Source organism: Borostomias antarcticus, assembly GCF_949987555.1.
Source record: "Borostomias antarcticus genome assembly, chromosome: 14".
Classification (NCBI taxonomy): domain Eukaryota; kingdom Metazoa; phylum Chordata; class Actinopteri; order Stomiiformes; family Stomiidae; genus Borostomias; species Borostomias antarcticus.
In genome coordinates, this window is record NC_140247.1 from 2568751 (window position 1) to 2590353 (window position 21603).

General features: G+C 47.1%; 1 protein-coding gene across 1 annotated transcript in view; it reads left to right on the plus strand.

The window, feature by feature from the left end:
* Positions 1-10618: 10618 nt before the first annotated feature.
* pdgfc (platelet derived growth factor c) overlaps positions 10619-21603 on the plus strand; it is a gene marked incomplete at its 3' end in the record, with an annotated part of 44058 nt that continues 33073 nt past the window's right edge. The window contains exon 1 of the mRNA XM_084448968.1: positions 10619-10745. Coding sequence (XP_084305094.1) covers positions 10634-10745 — 112 coding nt within the window. The 5' untranslated portion in view covers positions 10619-10633. The remainder of the gene's footprint in view (positions 10746-21603) is intronic.

Sequence of the window (21603 nt, forward strand, 5' to 3'; positions counted from 1 at the left end):
GTGCATTTTCACATTGTAATGTAGCCAAAACAGAATCAAAGCTGACCTCCAACACTTAGGGTAAGTCATTCCCTTCTCTGAAACCAGGTCAGATATCAAAGACTGTCTCAGAATGTGGTGCATCACTCTTTCCTTTACAGAATGTGTCTACCCAAGAGGAATTACTGTGTAATACTCTTACGAGAAGCGGGCCTTCTGTGCTACTCTTACGAGAAGCGGGCCTTCTGTGCCCTTCTATCAATAAGTAAGAACATGGACTCTGTACAAATATTGCTTTTTGTAAGTTTCTGCACTTGTGAACCTGTTCTTCCAGTCATAGATCATTCTTTGCTTCCTCCCTGCAGTATCATTCCCATTGACACGCCATTCCATTTGCATATACACAAAATAATTCACACCAGATGAATAATGAATAATGATTTATATACAGCACAGTTCTGATGTTATAATCAGGACTATATGCTGCACAAAGAGCCTTTGTATTTTCCACACCAAAAAGTCCAATGCTTGGCGACAAGCCATCCTTCTGATGGACAACCAACTGCCCTTCCAAAAATGTGTCAGTATGCTTAAACTAAATCTAGTTTGGTATTATATCTGGCATGCAGGCCATGTTCCGCTTTCTGTAATCTAAGGGCTTTGTGTTGACACATCCCTTGTTTGAATGAAAATAGTCCTTTTTCTTAAAAAAAATAAAAAGGTTGAGGTACCTATTTGTTGTTGTTTTTTGTGGAGAGTTATTTCCTGGTTGCATTTCAGGATGTGTCACAATCTGCTCTTCAGGTACTGGGAGGTTGCAAAGGAAGCAGGTCTAGTAATTGAAAGCAATAAAGGTGAGACATACTGTATAATGAAGAGGTTTGACAGGAACAAGCACTTACCATGTGGGCTTTATTGTTAGGGCTGGTTGGCAAAGGACTCAAACGCACGACTCAGGAGACAGCGGACGGTTAGCCCAGCAGGGCCTTTATTGGTGCAACAAAACAGTTCGGGGGCAAGGCAAAAATCAAAGTCAAAGTCACAGGTGGGGTCAGGCGATCGGCGTACGTAATCCAGTAAAAATAATCCAAGGTCGAGGTCAGGGGCGAGGCAGGGGTCGAGGAATCCGTAGTATCAGTCCAGAGGTGGATAGACAGGCAATAGGCATTGCACACCAGGTCTGGGGATAACGGAAACACGATAAGAAACAAAACAAACACGACGGAAAAACACAACTCAGATACGGACAGCAGTCAAAGTTGGCAAAATTAGCTAGGTACTTGCCACAGTAACGTTATGGGAAGATCTGGCGATGAGCGTCAAGAAGAACAGGGTTCTTGTAGGTTGAGGTAGATTAGATGATTGAGACCCGGTGTGCAGAGCTCCACCGTAAGCTCGTCAATCACCAAGATTGCCTTCACCTGCGGCGTCGGAGGGCACGCTGCGCGCAGTCCGAGGTGCTAGGTCTCTCGGGATCACCCTCCGGGGATGAGGAGCGCGAACGCACCCCAGCTCCGGAGCACAACGCGTCCTGGCTGCGGAAGGGCTGGAGGGGATGAGTGTGGGAGCGGCGCCGTAACAGGACCCCCCCCCCCCACAGCGGGAGCCACCTGGCGACCGACCGGGGGCATCAGGATGAGCCTGGTAGAAGTCCCGGAGGTGAACAGGGGTCATGATCTTGGACCGGGGGACCCAGCTCCGTTCCTCAGGACCGTACCCCACCCAGTCAACCAAGTACTGGTACCCACGACCCTGGCGGCGTACCTTCAGCAGTATCCTCACCACCCACTGAGGATGGCCATCCACCAACTGCAGAGGGGGCGGTGCAGGAGCCGGCGGCGAAAGGGCGCTGGTGGGAACCGGCTTGACCCGGGACACATGAAACACCGGATGGACCCGTCGAAGGGAGGCGGGGATGACCAACCGGACAGCCGCAGGGTTGATGATCCGGTCAATGGTGAAGGGCCCCACGAACCTAAGCGCCAGCTTCCGGGAGGTGACGTTGAGGGGCAGGTCGGCGGTGGAGAGGTAGACCTGCTGACCAACCTGGTATACCGGGGCTGGGACACGGCGTCGATTGGCTCCCCGGGAGGCGCGCGCCGTAGCATGGAGCAGGGCCGAACGCACCGCAGCCCAGACCCTCCGGCACCGACGGAGATGAACCTGGACCGACGGCACTGCTGCATCGGCCTCCTGGAGCGGGAGCAGAGGTGGCTGATACCCCAGGGAGCACTCAAAAGGTGACTTGCCGGTGGAATCGCTGACCATGGCGTTCAGCGAGTACTCGACCCAGGGCAGGTCTCGGCTCCAGGATGACGGGTGAAGGGAGGACATGCACCGGAGCGCCGACTCCAGGCTCTGATTAGCTCTCTCCGCCTGGCCGTTGGTCTGCGGGTGAAAGCCTGAAGATAAACTGACAGTGGCCCCAATTCCCGTACAGAATGCCCTCCATACCTATGACGTGAACTGGGGTCCATGGTCAGACACTACGTCCTGGGGGAGCCCGTAAAGCCGGAAGACATGGGTGGTCAGGAGCTCTGCGGTCTCAGCTGAGGTGGGGAGCTTGGGAAGGGCCAAGAGCCGCACGGACTTCGAGAACCGGTCCATGATGGTCAGGATGGTGGTGTTGCCCTGGGAGGGAGGGAGACTGGTGACGAAGTCCAGTGCGATGTGGGACCATGGACGACTGGGCACGGGTAGTGGTCGCAGCAGGCCAGCCGGTGGGACGCCTTGCTGCGGTCGAAGGTAGTGCAAGCGCTGACAAACTCCCTGACGTCAGCAGCCATGGTGGACCACCAAAACCGTTGCCGCAGGAAGGATAGAGTGCGGCGAGCCCCTGGATGGCAGGCGAACCGGCTGGCGTGTCCCCACTGGAGCATCTGGGTCCGCACAGCATCCGGGACAAACAGGCGGCCGGGTGGACCGGTCCGGGGATCGGGTTGGGTGCGCTGGGCCCTCCTGACCACTGCCTCGACGTTCATAGTGACCACTCCGTTGACTCGGGAGGCGGGGAGGATGGTGTCTGGCGTAGTAGGTTCCTCCCCTGCCGCATGAAGCCGAGACAGTGCGTCAGCCTTGGTGTTCTTGGTCCCCGGGCGGTATGTGATGTGGAAGTTGAACCGCCCGAGGTACAGGGCCCAGCGTGCCTGACGGGAGTTCAACCGCCTGGCCGACCTGATGTACGTTAGGTTCTTGTGGTCAGACCAGACGGTGACGGGGTGCTCTGCGCCCTCTAGCCAGTGTAGCCACTCCTGGAAGGCCTCCACAACAGCCAGCAGCTCCCTGTTGCCGATGTCATAGTTCTCCTCCGCGGCGTGAAGCGACAGGAGAAGGCGCAGGGGTGCATCATCAGGTCCGCTGCTGACTGCTGTGAGAGAACCCTGCCGATACCTGTGTTGGAGGCGTCCACCTCCACGGTGAAGGGCCTCGAGGGGTCAGGATGGAGCAGGACTGGCGCGGATGTGAAACGCCTCTTGAGGTCGGTGAAGGGGGCACTGGCTGCAGGTGTCCAGGTGAAAGGGCGCAGAGAGGAGGTGAGAGCGGTGAGGGGGGCGGCCACCCGGCTGTAGTCCCGAATGAAACGGCGGTAAAAATTGGCGAAGCCCAGGAAGGACTGCAGTTGCTTCCGGTTGGTGGGTGGTGCCCACTCGACGACAGCCTGGATCTTCTTGATGTCAGGCCGAGTCCGTCCACCCTCCACAATGAGTCCCAGGAACTCCACAGAGGGAGCATGGAAGGTGCACTTCTCGGCCTTGATGAAGAGACGGTTCTCCAGGAGACGCTGGATGACAAGGCGGACGTGCTGGACGTGTTCCTCAGCGCTCCTGGAGAAGACCAGGATGTGTCGAGGTAGAGCACCACAGAAATGTCCAGCATGTCCCGGAGGACGTCGTTCATCATAGCCGGGAACACAGAGGGGGCATTGGTGAGGCCAAACGGCATGACCAGGTATTCGTAATGGCCACGGGGGGTTTTGAACGCAGTCTTCCACTCATCCCCCTCACGGATACGAACCAGGTGGTAGGCGCTGTGGAGGTCCAATTTCGTAAAGATGGTGGCCTTCTGGAGGGGCTCGAAGTTGGAACTCATGAGGGGGAGAGGGTAGGTGTTCCTGACCGTGATCGTCTTCAGCTCCCGGTAGTCAATGCATGGCCTGAGGTCCCCACCCTTCTTAACAAAAAAGAACCCCGCTGCCACCGGGGAGAGAGAAGGAGGGATGCTACCCTCAGCCAGACACTCCGAGATATAGCTGTCCATGGCTGCCTTCTCCGGGAGGGAGAGACTGTAGAGACGGCTGACTGGGAGCTTGGCGCTGGGACGGAGCTCGATGGCACAGTCATAGGGCCGGTGCGGGGGAAGAGTGCAGGCGCGCTCCTTGCTGAAGGCCTCTCCCAGGTCGTGGTAGATCTCCGGTACGGTGGAGAGGTCGGGGGGAGCAGGGGGCAGCCGCGACGAAAGGGAGGGAGTCTGGGCGGCGCGGAACAGGCCATGCTCCAGCTAAGAATGTGCCCGGTCCCATAACTGACATGGGGCACGTGGAGCTCCAGCCACGGTCGTCCCAGGATGAGGGGAGCCTGGGGGGACTTGAGCACGAAGAAACGGATCTCCTCCGGGTGATTACCCGAGATAGTCATGGAGACAGGCTCCGTGCGGTGGGTGAGGGGGCCCAGGTCGTGACCGTCGAGGGCAGAGACGGTGAGGGGAGACTCCAGGAGAGTAAGGGGGAGAGCCGCAGTGTAGGCTAGGTGCGCGTCTATGAAGTTCTCGTCCGCCCCCGAGTCAATGAGCGCACCAATGGAGAGGGTCCGACCCTGCCAGGCGAGGGTGACATTGAACCTGGCAGGGCTGGCAGATGGTGGGGAATGTGTTAAATGGCTCACCCAGAATCCCCCCCCAGGCGAGCCTACTCTTTTGGCAGAGAGAGGTAGGTGTCACGGAGATGACCCCTCTCTCCACAGTACATACACAGTCCTTGGCCCCTCCTCCGGTCCCTCTCGGCCGCCGTGAGACGAGCCCGTCCCAGCTGCCTGGGTTCTTCGCTGTTGAGGGTTGAGGCTGAGGTGACTGGAGCTGGAGATGTTCTGGGAGCCGGTGCGCCGCCGGAGCGGACAGACAGGGGAGCAGGATGACGCAGTGCCCTCTCGCGTCTCCTCTCCTGGTTTCACTCATCGATCTCCATAGCCAGGGAGATGAGATGGTTGAGGGAGGTGGGGCAGTCTCGAACTAGCGCGTCCTTCAGGGTCTCACTCAGACCACGGCGGAACTCGCTCCGCAGCCCCACGTTGTTCCAGCCGCTGCCCATGGCTTGGGTCCGGAACTTGGTGGCGTACGCGGCCATGGAGCGGTTGCCTTGCTGGATGGTGGTGAGGTGTGGCGTTGATGTCCTGACCGTCAGTGGCGTGGTCGAAAACCAATCTGAACTCCGCCGCAAACGCAGCAGTGTCATCGTGGAGGAGGCTGTTCGGACCGAGGGCTGCCTGGACCCACTTCAGAGCGTCCCCGATGGTGAGCGTGGCGAAGTATCCGACACGTGCAGCGTCCGACCAGTACATGCTCGGTTGGTGGTGGAAGATGTAGTCGCACTGTAGGAGGAAGCCACGACACTCAGAGAATGCTCCGTCGTAGGGCTTCGGGCTGGCCAGGTGGGGCTCACGCTGGGGCTGAGGCTGGGGCGCCAGCAGAGGGACAGGCGTGACGAGAGGAGCTGGCTGGGCTGGATGCTGGACTGGAGGCTGGACGACCTGGGTCACGAGGGCAGTGAGGGCCGTGACCTGGGTGGATAAAGCCTGGACTGCATTGATGAGCCCCTGGACCTGGGCCGATTGAGAGCGCTGCTCAGCGGTGACCGCGGCCACGGCGGGGGAAGCCTCCTGGAGCAGCCGGGAATGGTTGGCGAGGACCCGCCCCTGGATCTGGACGGGCGTGAGGCCCTCCGCTGGAATACCTGAGTCGGCTGAGTCCTGCATGGCCAGATCTTCTGTTAGGGCTGGTTGGCAAAGGACTCAAACGCACGACTCAGGAGACAGCGGACGGTTAGCCCAGCAGGGCCTTTATTAGTGCAACAAAACAGTTCGGGGGCAAGGCAAAAATCTGAGTCAAAGTCACAGGTGGGGTCAGGCGATCGGCGTAAGTAATCCAGTAAATATAATCCAAGGTCGAGGTCAGGGGCGAGGCAGGGGTCGAGGAATCCGTAGTATCAGTCCAGAGGTGGATAGACAGGCAAGAGGCACTGCACACGAGGTCTGGGGATAAAAGGAAACACGATAAGAAACAAAACAAACACGACAGAAAAACACAACTCAGATACGGACAGCAGTCAAAGTTGGCTAAATTAGCTAGGTACTTGCCACAGTAACGTTATGGGAAGATCTGGCGATGAGCGTCAAGATGACCAGGGTTCTTGTAGGTTGAGGTAGATTAGATGATTGAGACCCGGTGTGCAGAGCAGTTTGGCAAAGAATCCTGCCTACTTCAACTGTGAACCAAGCAAGCAGTGACGTCACGGGATAGCCCGATTGCTAGCCTAATAGGACTGTAATACAACAGTTATTTAATGACGTTGCAGGGACCCATGTTGGAGGCGGGGGGTGGGAATTCGGGAGATCCCGAACGCCGCGGAACGGAGCCAGAATGGCGCACAACGCGTCCCGGCTGCGGAAGGGCTGGAGGGGATGAGTGTGGGAGCGGCGCCGTAACATTTATGCTGACAAAGTGGATGAAGACTTGACTGATAATTAAGAGGGCGAAGAGAGAGCACTTGGAAAGATGGAGGATTCTCTTGCAAAAGCTGAGGACTGAAGACATTCAGTCATGATGAATTCTCATTGCCACATTTTTGCACATGTTTTTTTGGTTCCCTCTTTGACAGGACACAGGGCATGGGAGGTATGAAATGATCAAATCTTCAGACTTAGAGAGAGAGAGATAGAAAGAGAAAGGGGGGGGTATCACAAATCATGCATGCAGTAGATGTTAAGAACACTGACATGTACAGAATTGATGTGCTGTATTCCTAGTTGCTGAGTTCTGACTCACTCTACTGATCATTCTCTGCACCCTGTGTCTTATTATCTCTTTATCTGCACTTGCTCTCTCTTAAATATGCTGCACACACTTCACATGCACTCATATACCTTCAAACATGACACAGGCACACACACACACACACACACACACACACACACACACAAACATGTAGTAAACATGTAGTACACATCAGCAGGTACTATTGATTGAGTTTGGCACAGTTTGAGCACTGGCTTATGAAATTAGTGCATTGTCACAATGGGGACTGTATCTTCCCAGTCAGACAGTAAATATAATATGATACCAAAGGAGCACATGGTTTTGAAGGCATCATGCCAATATGCTGCCAACCCTTCGAACCAGGTGATGGGTTGGCATAAAGGACAAACATATTCATAACCTTACAAAAGTGGTATCCCACCTACTGTAGTTGTATCTTCAATGTCTGACATGCAAGTTTCCTCGTTCCAGTGAGTCGACCTATGCTCATAGATACCCATAGTCAGATCATCCAAACCCATGTTGAGCTGTCAAGACTTGACTGTAGCGTCCAGGGGTACCACCAGGTGTCTCTAGCCTCAAAGCAAAACACCATTATAACAATGCTGGGGTAAACTTTTGGAACTTTGATATATGCTTCATTAAGTGATCAAACCATCAGTGACAACTTGGCCGTACAATACAGAATCATTTCTGTTTGTGGGCGTTGTTCTTTCACTTCAAACACACTGACATGACGTTTGACCTGCTCCTTCAATTACAAGAAATAAACTGAAAGATTCGACGTCCATTTGTAATAAACTCTGAGATGAGATTTCAAGTGACTAATTTCTTTTTAAATTACAAGCCAGGCTCACTCCTGGTCAGGCTCCCACCTCCCAGAAACATGTATAAAATATCCCAGCAGTTAATAACCACTCAGACTGTACTCAGACTGTCACATTGTTTTTGACCATATAAAGAATGTCTTCCAGGCAGCCTAACCGCCTCTGAAGATAAAATGGAGCGATTTGAATAAAGCAAACATGTCTGTTTACTCAACTATGATTAGTTATCATGTTGTATTTCACCTTGGATCATCAGCTATGGTGAATATGTCATATAATATAGGGTGGGGGGCGATTTGTTTGTATGTGGGTCTTGTAGTATGTGTCGCCAAAAAAGGCAACTCAAATATAATGGAATAACAGTGACTGCATGCAAAATTAGTATTGTATACTTTCCCATCTCGACCAACTGGCATATCTTTGTATGCTTGCAGTGACCAAAAGGTCTGTATTGTTTCTAAGTTCCTACAGTATGTTCCTATGTGTATTACAGTTTTTTGTATCAGTCTCTATCTTTCACAAGACCACCATGGATGCAGCAATCAAATATGGACAGGGAGACAAAATACCAAGCTTTCACAGACCAAACCTCCAGGGGTGAAAAGTGTGTGCGTGTGTGTGTGTGTGAAACTGAGAGAGAGAGAGAGAGAGAGAGAGAGAGAGAGAGAGAGAGAGAGAGGGAGAGATTCCACAATGTGAAGTGCTGACATCTGCTGCAGGCTTTTGCAGGGCTGGAATGTGATACTCTCCTTTACACAAAGGGACTTGGCCCTTGGAGCAGGCACAAGAGGACCTCTATATACCTCTCCACGGGGGCAACGCACACCAAATGGGTCTATCAGAGCCATACTCTCCCTTCTCGGCCATCAACTTTGATTAAAACATTAAATCCTCATCTATAGACCTTCCTTTCTTCTGGAGAATACTTCTCAGCAACGTGAGACAGGAGTAAATTGTTCCGCCATTGCATCATGTGTCTTGTTGAATAGTTTCAATGTGTCTGCAACCCGTTTTGATTGTTTTGTCTGCTTGGTACAGTGGACTTACAAGGGGGAAGACGTACGTGTGGATCCCACCGACAATGAGATGAGAGTAACCACATGAATCACATTTGATGAGGTACAGCATTGTGCTCAAGAAAGCGGAAATTGGTAACAGAAGGGGGGGGGGAGGGGCTGCATGGCAACAGCGGTGTCTACAGCTTTGATATGACAAATTGCAAAGTTTTTAACATTTCCCTTGCAGAACGCATTAGGCATTGTTCTAACATCCCTGTACTCCAATGGAGAGATTAACGAATGTGTCTCAGTACACTGTATACAGTTCTCACATGGTTGAAAGTGAGTTATGCATCATATTAATTCTATGATAAGTATAGGCTGTTCAATAAGCATTTGCACCTGTTCTTGGGTTTTGTCCTGGGAACTATGGGGGGTTCATAATTATGCGACTTATGTTTTTTCACCTTTATAATAGTAATACAATGATTGGTTGACATTAGAATATTTGAATAATAGTTAGATAATTAGATGAAATAGGTGTGAGCTAGCCCTTTAATGAGCAGGGCTGACTATACTCTACAGTAGCTACAGTATATACTGTGACTTACAGTACATTCCTATGATTCTGCCAGAGGGATAGCCATGCATGAGTGATAATTAGGTAATATGGTATTTTTGTTGTTAGTTGTATTTCCCTATAAAAAATATTGATAGTGCTCATGGTAGCCTACTGTACTACTGGTAAACGTGCACAGTAGGCTAGTTACAACAGCACAGTACACAAAGTACACAGTAGACTCTTTTTGTTGCTGTCTAATATAATAATTTGCCGAATTGTAATGGATGTTCAAGTGTAGGCTAATTCACGAGGGCGTGATACAGTAAGCTATCACAGCTACATGGAAACTGAGGCTGTACGTCATCATGTTGCCGCTGCCCAGTTTGGGGAATCCAACCCAGTCTGTGCAACTCTCAAATTTAACGAGTGGAGGTAAAGCCCATGCCCAGTGCACCGCGGAGACGCAGCAACTGAACAGTTAAGTTCCTTTGCTGGGAAGTTTTACTTTATGTATAGCACCTGTTGTGTCGTCAGTTGGCAGTCTGCTTTCTCCAAAAATTCAGACCCTGTCGTCTCAGCTTCAGTGACAGCTTAGTCAGTCTCCACTAATGTATGAGCCAGAACTAGACAACAGAAGTAGCTCGGGCTGCGATAGCTTATCCAATGTACAGACTGTATCGAATTGCGCTGCCGGGCATATTCGATTATTGTGAGGTTTGTGGAAATGCCTGGAGATCCTTTGACTGGAGTTACAGACGGGGTGGCCTTGCTACTTAAGAACCTGGAAACTGCGGAACGCAAACAGTAGCCAAAATTCCTTCAAGAAAACATTACTTGAACATTTTGGAATATTTCATGTGTAGGCTATGATATAGCACTATTGGTTATTGTAGAGTGTTTCTGGGCTGAAAGTGCAATCACACCCAAGAGCATTAGCAAAAAGACAAACTTTTCCCAACTTTCCATAAAGCCAACAGGTGCGCACTTGCACAAAGACGCGCGCAACGGCCAGCGGTCTCAACGATTTCTACCGTGGATTTTACAGGATTTGGGGAGTTTTAGTTCCCCCCTCCCAAAAAAAAGACTCCGCTTTTGAATGAGATTATGTGGATGCTACTCTACGTCTACCCGCTGCAAATGTGTCCAAAACAGAATTGGTGTCCTCCAAACAACGTCTGTGCATGGTGATACAAAACGTCCCGTCAACAGTGCTTTGTAATCGCCGTCCAACACTAATCCAAATGATCCTTTCATTATTAATCCTACTTGCATCGCTTCTCCAACAACATGGCTCGAAAGCTGAATCAAGTCACGTTAGTAAATTTCAACATCCAAGTTTGAAGGAACAAAACGGTAAGTGTAGAGCTATGTTTGAACAGTTGTGTTACACGTTTTCACAGTCTAGCTGAAAGTAAACTGTTGGAGAGTTTCGTATGACTCCCCCAAGCATTGCTTACGTACAGGTTTTAAAGTAGCCTACTCGTGTAGGCACATCTTGCTTGAGTTTAAACAGCAATGAATGAGGACGTTTTATTCAGTTCAAAAGGCATTCTCCGGGATAGGAAGTGGAAATTACCTTTACCTTTCAAGTACCCGTGTGTGTTTAAGGGGGGAAACCCTATGAAATTTCATGTCCCCTTGGAGCGGTTTTCTCTATGATTATAAAAGGCTCCATTCTTGCACTGCTAGTCGCTCCGGGCGGTGTAATTTTCTGATCCTCTGAACTTCACTGTCAAAACTCGGGTTTTCACAGAGTTCAGTCACATCTGCTCTAGTGTCACACACGTTGGAAGTGGCTATACATGTAATTACTTGCAAATTATAATAGCAATAGCAATCAGTTGGCAATCAAGCTGTTTGTTGTTGTTGTTGTGTGTGTGTGTGTGTGTGTGTGTTGGGGGGGGGGGGGGGGGTCTGCATGCACATATCTTCAGTCGTCTACCCAGGGACAGTTATAGTAAAATTAATGCAATATTACATGATGTAGTAGGCCTACCTTGTTTGTGAGTTACTTTATTGCTCCCACAGTGCAAGCACTACAGTAGAACAAATGATTGTCACCTCAATGCTTTCTTACCATTATTACCATAATATCATGACGTAATTCTACATTTCACATGTTCCTTATACGACCCTCAGTAGTCACTATGAGGCCCTGTAGCCTACCCAATATATACCTAATCTCAGTACCATAATGCTACTGTATCAGCATCAAACATGTTTGCATAAAGAGTTCAACCAGTTGTCTCTATCCATGGGTGTGTGAATCTTGAATGAAATGCTTGTTTAGGATCTGCCTCATTTATTATCAAGGCTGCATTCTGTAAGTATGAGATAACCCTTGAGTTTACAGACTCAAATGTCCTGTTATTGACCCGGGAGAGTACATAGTCCTACTATGGTAATAATCTGATTGTGACAATAGGTTTATTGAAATAGCTGTCATGTACCATCTTGCCAATTAAGCATCTGGGACTAATTACATATCACATGTTTTATGGCAAATACTAGGTAGGTGGCTTACACATATAATAATATTTACTTTAGCCTGTTCAGCACTTTGGTCAGCTATGGTTGTTTTAAATGTGCTATACAAATAAAGTTTGACTTGACTTGACTTGACAGAGCAGTGAAATAGAGCATGACCAAAAATGCCCCTGTGTCGTTGGAAGGCCTTAGAAGTGTGATGACAGGCCGTGTTGAGTGCACTGCAGAAGCTGTGGGCCTATGGTACATGATCAAAGCCTCCCCACACGACCCCAAGTCTAATTAGGATGACTAGAGGGGCATCAAATCCCTCTTAAAAACAGTGGCCACACATGAATGAGAAGCAGACATAGCTAACACTAAGCACTTGAGTGTTCACCGTTCTGGCGTGGTTGATTGCAGATGCCCTTAGACAGTTTGATATGGATCTGGGCAGGGAGAGTTAGACCCGCCTGGCGTGTTTAGTGGTTGTCTAGACAGTGATCCTCCCTGGTTATATTAGACTTAGCCTTATGGCTCTGAAGATGGCTGTCTCCTCACTGGTAAACATTTCAAAATTATCCTGTGCCAACCTCGTAAAATGATGTTGACTTAATTTTTACACCATTAAACACAAAATGTGTCTTGATTGGAATGAATAACCAGATAGGCTCATATTTGTGATGAAAATGACTGCAGAGTGACATGACTGAGCCAATCACAATCAGTTCCACTTGGCTCACTTCGCTGTAACTTTTGGAGTTGCGCGAGGTAGGTGAACAGCTATGACACGGCATTGCCAGACTGGCAAACAGAACTTCCACATAATACTGTACATGTGGTGGTTACCTCTGTGGTTTCAATGCATTTCTCAAAACTAAGTGGGCTGGCTTCTCCCTTACCTTAGATGGCAATCCATTTACGGCCAGGAAGCCCACCCAATGGGAGAGGCCCAGGCCAAGATTTACAGAATGAAACAGATATTTGTGTGAGCAGATTACTTGAGGATAATCTCACGTAGCCTGTTTGAACACCACAGGGGGAAGCCGAGGAGTGAGTGAGATCTACCAATGACCACAGAGGCTGTGGTTCTGCAAAAAGTGAGATTAAGAGATTACAGGGGGACAAATGGGGTTAATGTTGTAGATAAATGTGCAATTCTCCACGTTTGGGTACAGTGAGGTGAATTGTGGGTCATGATGCAGACAAATAAGCAAAGGGTCTGCAAGTGACATGCACTGCATGGCAGGCATTTGGAATATGGGGTTGCTGTTTGGTCCTCACTGTCCACTATGAAATATAAGGGCATTGCTTGCAAATAATACTTTTGTGTTGCAAATTCCATGTAAGGGTATTAGAATGTGTCTCAACTCTTCCACAAACCTTTTGAAGAATTTTGTTAATTGAGATTTCAAAACACATTTCCTCCAACAAATATATGCTTATGAGCAGGATTAGTCGTAGTCAGCACATGTCATGTTTTGCTCTGTTTAGGAAGTACAGTAAGATTCTCCCTATCAGGCAATTACCCAACTAATTCTGGCTGTATCACCCAGAGTGGTTTATATACGTAGCTACTACCCATGCTGTTGGCAGCTAGCAGCTGGCATGCACATTACCACTCTGTTGTGCTAAGTGGTTTCCATAGTAGTTAAGTTTATAATTGAATTAGCAATTACGCTATATGCCGTAAAAACTGGGGAAACAACACCAAGAGGATTTGGAATATCCAGTTTTTCTTTAATACGGTTCACATGTTTCCTGAGCATGTTTCCCTGGGGGGAAAAAAACATGTTTTCAGTTAGAATAAGTATGCTTTGGTAGATGGATTGGAAAAGTAATAGAGCAACGCATAGTTAATGGATGTAGTCACCATGCAATAATGACCGATGCTTGCTGGACTAAAACCAAAGCCTTCAAAGGAAGTGTATGACTCTAGGCTTGACAGTTCTATTGAGTCAATCGGAAACCAGAGATTTGAAGGACTGCACCTTTATTGAACATACAGTACCTATACACAGCCAGACTATGTCTCCCACTGTATGTCTCCCAGCCTATGTCTTCCAGACGTGTTTCCCTCATCACCATCTTACTCTCCAGTGGGGACTGTGGATAACAGCGTCTATGTTTTCCCTGTCAGCACAATTTCAATATGGAGAGCTGTATTTGGCAAGTGAGCATGCCACCGTCTGCCTGCTGTTTGTCATTTTGGGCAGAGAGTGTACATTCTCCCTCCCAGCAGGCAAGGGAGTTTCTCGAGGGAACTGGGTCACAGGTTTAAACTCCACCGGAGGAGAAGTGATCCGAGCCAATGCCTCAGTCTCTACTCCCCCCAGTGCAATCAGCATTAGTCTAGTTACTGTCTAGAGCCTTCAACATTCAATGCCCCTGAATTTGTCTCAAACATCAGTACCGGGTGCACACAGGTATACTTTTCATTCTTCATCTGGGGCCATGTCTATGAATGTTGCCCTTTTCAACCTTTCTAAATTCTGAAGGACTCAATGAATCTGATGTTATTGAATTGACACATCCCGTTAACAGGTATGGTGAGTGTTGTTGAGGACCTATTGGACCTATATTCATTGTAAAATTCCTTCCTATCCAACATATAAATGAGCTACTCTTGGCCTGTCCGCTGGCCTGTCTGTCTGTCTGTCTGTCCCTCTATCCGGACTTTCCTCGGACACTATCAGCCTGACATCATTCATATTTGGCAAGGGTATCCAGACAGACCGTGACAGGGCCGAATTTTTAATTAATTTATGTTTTGGATAATTTTAACATAAAATACTGATCCGAGTCGCCAGCCAATAGAAATACTGCTTAGAATACAACCCCGCCTGCCAGCATCGCAGCTGCCTGCTCTAGAATGATCTCGCCTGCTCATCAGCTGCAATGAGCTGCAGCTTTGTCCATAATTAGTGCGGCTGCCCTGATACAAATACTGAACTATTTATTACCTCTCACCAGCCTACTCTAGAATTATTTGGCCATTGCTCAGCTTTGCCCAACAATAGTGTGTTCTATTGTGCACCAATAGTAGAAGCTTGTAAACAATAGCCAAACCAAGCTATCATTCAGACAGGATTGCTAAACACATGTCCGCTATGTTCAGGGGAGTAGACGGCATATAATAGACTAAATGGCCAATTACTGGTTGCTCGAACGGGTATCAAGACTAGCAGATAAGTTAACTGGATGGGCTATGCTGGAGTGATAGCAGATGTGGTCCATAGTGCTCCAACAGGTATCAGAACTAGTCTACAATAAAAAATGAAATCACTTAAAATTACTGTACTTTAATTGAAACACAATCCTTAGATTCTTAGATACAGTAGCAGAATAACTGAATGACTCAACATACTGTACCTGTTTTGCACAAGGGCTGGGGAGCATACAATATACAGTAGAGCAATGCAATTACTTCTACTGTGGAGTTGAGTCTGAAAGTCCTCTCAGGATTTCAGAGGAGACAACAAATATAAAGAGCACATACATTTTGTCTTGTAAGCAAGGCGCTGTAAATAGCCCCAGTGCTAACATTGACATTGCCTTAGAGAAGAAAGTGTCTGCTTGGTGCGGTCTAGACATGAAGGGTGGAGTGTATCTGCCTATAGTCAGGATTACCTGTCAGCAAAAATACCTGTCATTCACTGGGAGCTGACATCATTTCCTCAAAAACCCAATCTCAACAACGACTTTAATATACTGCTCACTGTCCTTACACATGCTGCACAATGTAATCAACTGACGTTGTCATCAAGTCATTTGGTGGAACTGCATTCTGCCCAGCTACAGAATTATTGAAGCAATACTTTGTATTTGGCAATGTAGAATGTGTCAATGAGAAAAATAACCTTCAGGAATACAAATTCTACTTTGGCATGTAAATGTTGGCATAGGGGTAATATGTATATTATCATTCCTGTGTAGGTTTCCCTTAATCTTCTGATATTCACACCTTTATAAATACATTTGGATTACCTGTACCTTTGTTTGAGGATTAGAATGTTGCCAGAACTGTGTTGTGATTACTTAAATGGACTAAAGCCGTCTGTGGATATCGCCTGTTTTGAAAACAACCTGAATTCCATTGAACTTAAAATTTTTGGCAAGGGCTAAATGTGATGAGTTGACCTTGGTAACAGTCTCTGCAGGGCATGTCTGCATAGTTTGGCAGATGTAATCGCCCCCTGTCAGAGAACTATTTCAAAGTGTCCTGTTCTGTCTCTCCTTCTCGGTTCTCAAGGCTTGCGTGTCACCTTGCAGTTGACTGACAAGGAGCTTGACCCAGATCAAGCACCCAAAAGTTGTGCAGCTGTGGCCTGTGATGTAGAGAAAGATATTTGAAGTGACATAATGCAGCATTCAACATTCACACCTGAACTTTAGTATCTTTCATTTCATTACTCAGTTAAAACAAGTCACAGTTACCCACTCTGCATTTTAAATGTCTCCAATATGTTCTCCTACATACAAAACAAACAATGTAGCCTAGGGTTGGCTGACAGGACTACGGTGAAAGGTAAAGCTGAGATGCTTCAGACCCAGAGCTCTGGCACCAATGCATATGTTTCAACTGTATGTTCCACTTCCTCTGGATTTCAGTAGGAATCCCGATGTGTGAAACAGACAACACAGCCCCCCTTTTGTAGCACATAATCTGTTGCCTTAATTCACAAACTTTATTCAAAATCGTATATAGATTGGCACCTGTGTATGTAATATGCTATGAAATTACACAATGTTAGATTGACTCCTTGGTTTAATTGCATGTGTAACTGTCCGGGTTGATAGATAAGGGGTATTCCTTTCTTGGGTTCATACTCTTTTGTCCTTGCATGCTAGAATTCTCAGCAAAGAGGTGTGGAGGGGTACAGTAGTTTGATTCAGTTCAAAATGATTAGTTATTGCTACACTGCTTCTAATGGGGACCTGGTTTATGGTCCATATTGGTCCTGCGACAAACAGTGAGTCAAAGAGATACAGTATAACAGTTCAAAGGCACTCTGATTTGCATTCAGTTCTTCTTTCTTAAACTATTCTAGAACTCAAACATGTCCATAGGAATCAAACTCCCCCTGTATATTCCTTATGTGTCATTCGAGCAGAGTGAGAAAATTACCAGAAGCCATTAACTTGAGACAAGAAATATTTCAACTCTAATGTTTTTTCGGTGAAAAATAAAAACCCACCTGTCCCAGTAATCATTGCTTCAGCAGTGACCCTGGGTAGCTGGATTACAGTATGTCGCCTTGCTCATGCTGGGATTTGATATATACCACGGTATGCCACTCGCATAGGGAAACTGTAACCCAATCACACATACTATTTGGAGAATGCAAGGCTTTTCCCAAAGCACAAATAGGGTTTCTGCACTCCGCGCATGCCAGATCACTCTACACATGCCAGATCACCCATACCGGGTCCTCCAGGGAGAATATCCATTTTCAGGACCCAAATGGAATGAAAATGCACATTAGCAGTTCACTCTTACGCTTGTCTGTAATGATTACAGCGACCCGGTCATGGAGATCCATGTGGCGGGCCTGCACGGCGAATGGCATCTATGGGAAGCTCTGTTTGACGTTGGCACATTGATTTAGAAGGCCATAGTGATTTAATGGACCTAGGATTGGGTATGGTCCAATAGATGTTTGGCTACCTGACAAGGCAGAATGCCCTTGGCATGGAGTTGCAGATGCTAAAAAGCACCAACATTATATCATGCTTTTCCACTCTCCTCCTAATATCTGAGAATCTTTCTGGGAAGAACCTTCTGGGGATTATAAAGTGTCTATCAATAAAAATGAACCAAGTAGCAATGCATTTAGAGGTAAAGAGCATAATGGTCTAGCCTCTTACTGTAATGTCTCTTTATATGCCTAGTATAGCAAGCACTACAGTGCTAACACACTGTAGCTAACACAACAATGTCACAGACAGAAAATCCTGTAAGACAAGGAAAGATTGTGCCACTGCAGAGATTAAAGACAGACCTAATTTATAAACCAATCTCCAACTGAGGCCATGGCAGGCGGGCGACAGGTCAGCCACTTATCAGCAAAGGTGTCGAAGCTTTTCCTTTTTTCTCTTTGAGCCAAACATCTGCTCAGCTGTTTCTCATTAGAGCTTATAGATGACAGCATTAAAATAGCCTGGGAGCCGCACCCCCTAATGAGATGCCAATGACAAGAACGATCTATCATGCGCCACGTTTGTCAAACCCCATCTTTCATTTACCAGTGTGATAGCCAAAGTTTGTTCTACAAGTTGTCTTACTTCACACCTGTTGACAGGCTTTATGCAAGATGTAGAGTGGCTCACTGAGTTGGCTTGTTTCTGGCACAAATCATTGTAGAATGCATGCTGTCAATGGGTTTTCTCCTGCATACCCTTGGTGCTGCTTGCTGTTGCAAATGTAGTGTACTGTACATCACAAATATGAAACCAACTTAACCACAACAGATCATGATGTGATGCCTAACATTTTAAAGGTGGATGTAAGTTTAAGATAGGTGGGGGCAACCTTCATTCATTGATTTGCTTCATGATGCTGACCAAATTTTAGAGATGCTGACCATATTTTAGAGACAGCACTGAGGTCGTTGTGACATTATATTTCTGAAAAGTTGGATATGCTATCATTTATCATACATATTTGGGAAACAATTATTGTGATGTATGCCATTTTTGTGTGAATGTTTTTCAATTAAAATTCAAGAGAATGACATTACAAGAATGTTCAAGTTGTGACAAAGTGCAGCAGCGAGTTTGACTCAAAATGTCATTCTTATAAAAATGTTTTGCTTTGAAATGATGAGAAGTAAACCAAGATGATTGTTCAACTCGCAGATTTGAAATCTTACCACCTTGATTGCACCCACACAGTCTTTAACAGTTGGACAGTCAGGGTATGTCAGAAATGTTTGCATGGAGCACATACAAAATGTCAACACCTCACTGGTGAAAGTGTACACCTGCTCACATTAAGATATGAAGAGAAAGGCTATGTTGATATTTTCTCCAGCACTGGCACAGGGTAAACAAAGTGTGGAGATACTGGAGGTCTGGCTATGCGAGACTGTTTGTACTAAACCAGCCTCATTTAAGGACGAACAACTTAGGAATAGTGGTTGTAAAAAGAATGAGAAAAAGTGTGAATCTGTGAATTGACAAACAATGGTGATGAATAGGTTTATTTCCCTTCTCTCTCTCTGACGAGGAAAGAACTGACCTGTGCTGCATGAGCATCCTCCATACTGAAATGAGTTTTCAGGTCAGTACAGATGATCATGGCGGAAACTGAGCAATGAACCTTATGCCCCCATTACCGTAAGAAACTGCCATTTCATTTTTAGGTTGAACCACATCTGCATGTTACAAGAGCAGTAACTCTGAGGTCATATTGTAGTCCTTTTTTGCCTATCATGAATAAATGCAGTTCCTCTGATAAAATAGAGAACAATTAGAAATGGTGCTTGGAGAGAGACCTGCGCCCATGAATGCATTTCGTGGTTCTGTGCGCATCTGTCATGCATGCGAGCAGGACATGTTTGATATTGCTGCAATCGTCATTCGTCACCATTCCTATGTCGAGATATGGCTGTTTCTTTGACAATGAATGGGGGGAATTTTTCGCCCCTGAGCCTTTCTGAATGGAGGTAAATGGGCAGCCATGTTTGGGCAGCTCGTGGACCCACCATGTGATTCGGATCCACTCCAAATTTGTATGTCTTCTAAGTTGGACCACACGTACACACTTCCACCGAGGAAAAATCGCTCTGGTAGTTCTTGTGTAATCCTGCTAAAGCATCCGTTTTATCACCCCTCTGTCTCTCAAACAAATTACAGCCATTGTTCATTACAGTAACTGCATCAACATGCATATTCATCATTGCTAAAGATAAATCAGACCTTTGCCTAATGCTGCTGCCATTATAATTCCATTACCATCTGTTATTCTCCTGATGATGTTTTGTCTTATGCAACGGGTTATTTTTAGAGGGGAAACAAGTACACATGATTAAGCACCTGTTTTATGGACAGTTGTAGTTAAGAGTTGAAGAGTTGGAGGCATTGTTGATGAAATGGGACAGTCAGAAGCCTAGTGACCTGTGTAGGCTGTCAAAAGACAAACTGAAAACAAAGTGCTTGGCATTTGTCTGCATCTGCCATTTGCCTCCCTTCTATTCTATTCTAACCGTTACAGTAAATACTGTTCATGAGTTTTTCTCTCAGTAGCATAACATGGCCTGAATACTCCTTCGCTTTAATTGGTCACTGGGAATTATTAATGCATTGCAGCTGGCTGGTTGAAGGGGCAGTTGAGAGACCAAATGACTGAGGTTAATTGAAGGTCCCGTGTGTGTTAGACTGGCGGGATTAGACTGTACCTTACCGAACAGTAAAGGATTAATGGGTTGATTAGGTGTAGAGCAAGTAAGCAAGGTCAGAAGGTGAGGTTGGGGAAAAGTGCAAAGGGTATACAACAGTGTAAACAGTGGCTCAGTACAGTCAGTGGATGGACAGATAATGGTGAATGGTCCATGATGTTTAACTAGTTAAACCAAGATGAAATGTGAGGTTAAGGTCAGCTATGCTAAATACTGTACACATGCAGGTTGCATGTGAGTTACTTTGGACGTAAACATGAACTACAGTACAGTAAATGTCCATAGTGTGATTCAATGTCACAGAATATATTCAGAAAACCGACTGAACTGCTTCCAGGCACTTGCCACATGTTTAGTATAAAGGACCACTTACCCTGCCTGCAGACTTTACCCCTGAGAAACATCAATGCTCCCATTTTCTGATCCCCAAATTACTGCTTATGCCAACTCCAAAGAACCAGGTGCATGTTTTGCAAAGCAAGGCATGCCAAGCTGAAATGATGGGACATTTCCAGTGCACATCAAGGTATGTCATTTGTAGGGCATGGGATTTTTTGGGGGGTGCGGGCACCGATGATGGAGAGCAATTGGCTGACTTTTTTTTTTATTACCCTGGGCCTTCTCAGACCCCTACTTGTACGCCACTTCCCTAGACAGCTGGGCAGAGGGGTTATGGGAGCCCGACGGGGAGGCTGCTAATTAGAAGTCCAGGGTAACCCTCTTAAAGAAACAGATCTACATCTTGGGAGGACAAAAGTAGAGCCATAACATGTGTTCCTTAATTGACTGGATTAAAATGTTTCTTGGTGCTTGTCTCCCCCTTTCGCCGCTTGGATTAATCATTAAATTCGCCCACAGCTGAAAATCACATCAGACCCTTTGAAAGCTTTGCCCATATTCGCTTGCGTACCTCCAAGCTTATTAAAGGTCTGCTAAGAATCTCTGTTTTCAGTGTTCCAGCAGGAAGTAAAACGAGCCTACAGTAGACTCCACTACGAGGCTACTGTGTTGTAGGTGGCTTTTGGCTAATGTCTGTAATGCAATCCAGGGCATGACGTACGGCAGTGAAATAAGTGTGGTATTTTGACTAGAAGTCCACAAGTTAGCTTTTCATGTATTAACTAGAAATGGTGCTCGAAGAGCACAGACCTCTGCCCATGAATGCATGTCGTGGCTGTGTGCCTGTGCATGGTGCTGTGTGCATGGTGCTGTGTGCCTGTGCATGGTGCTGTGTGCATGGTGCTGTGTGCCTGTGCATGGTGCTGTGTGCATGGTGCTGTGTGCATGGTGCTGTGTGCCTGTGCATGGTGCTGTGTGCCTGTGCATGGTGATGTGTGCCTGTGCAT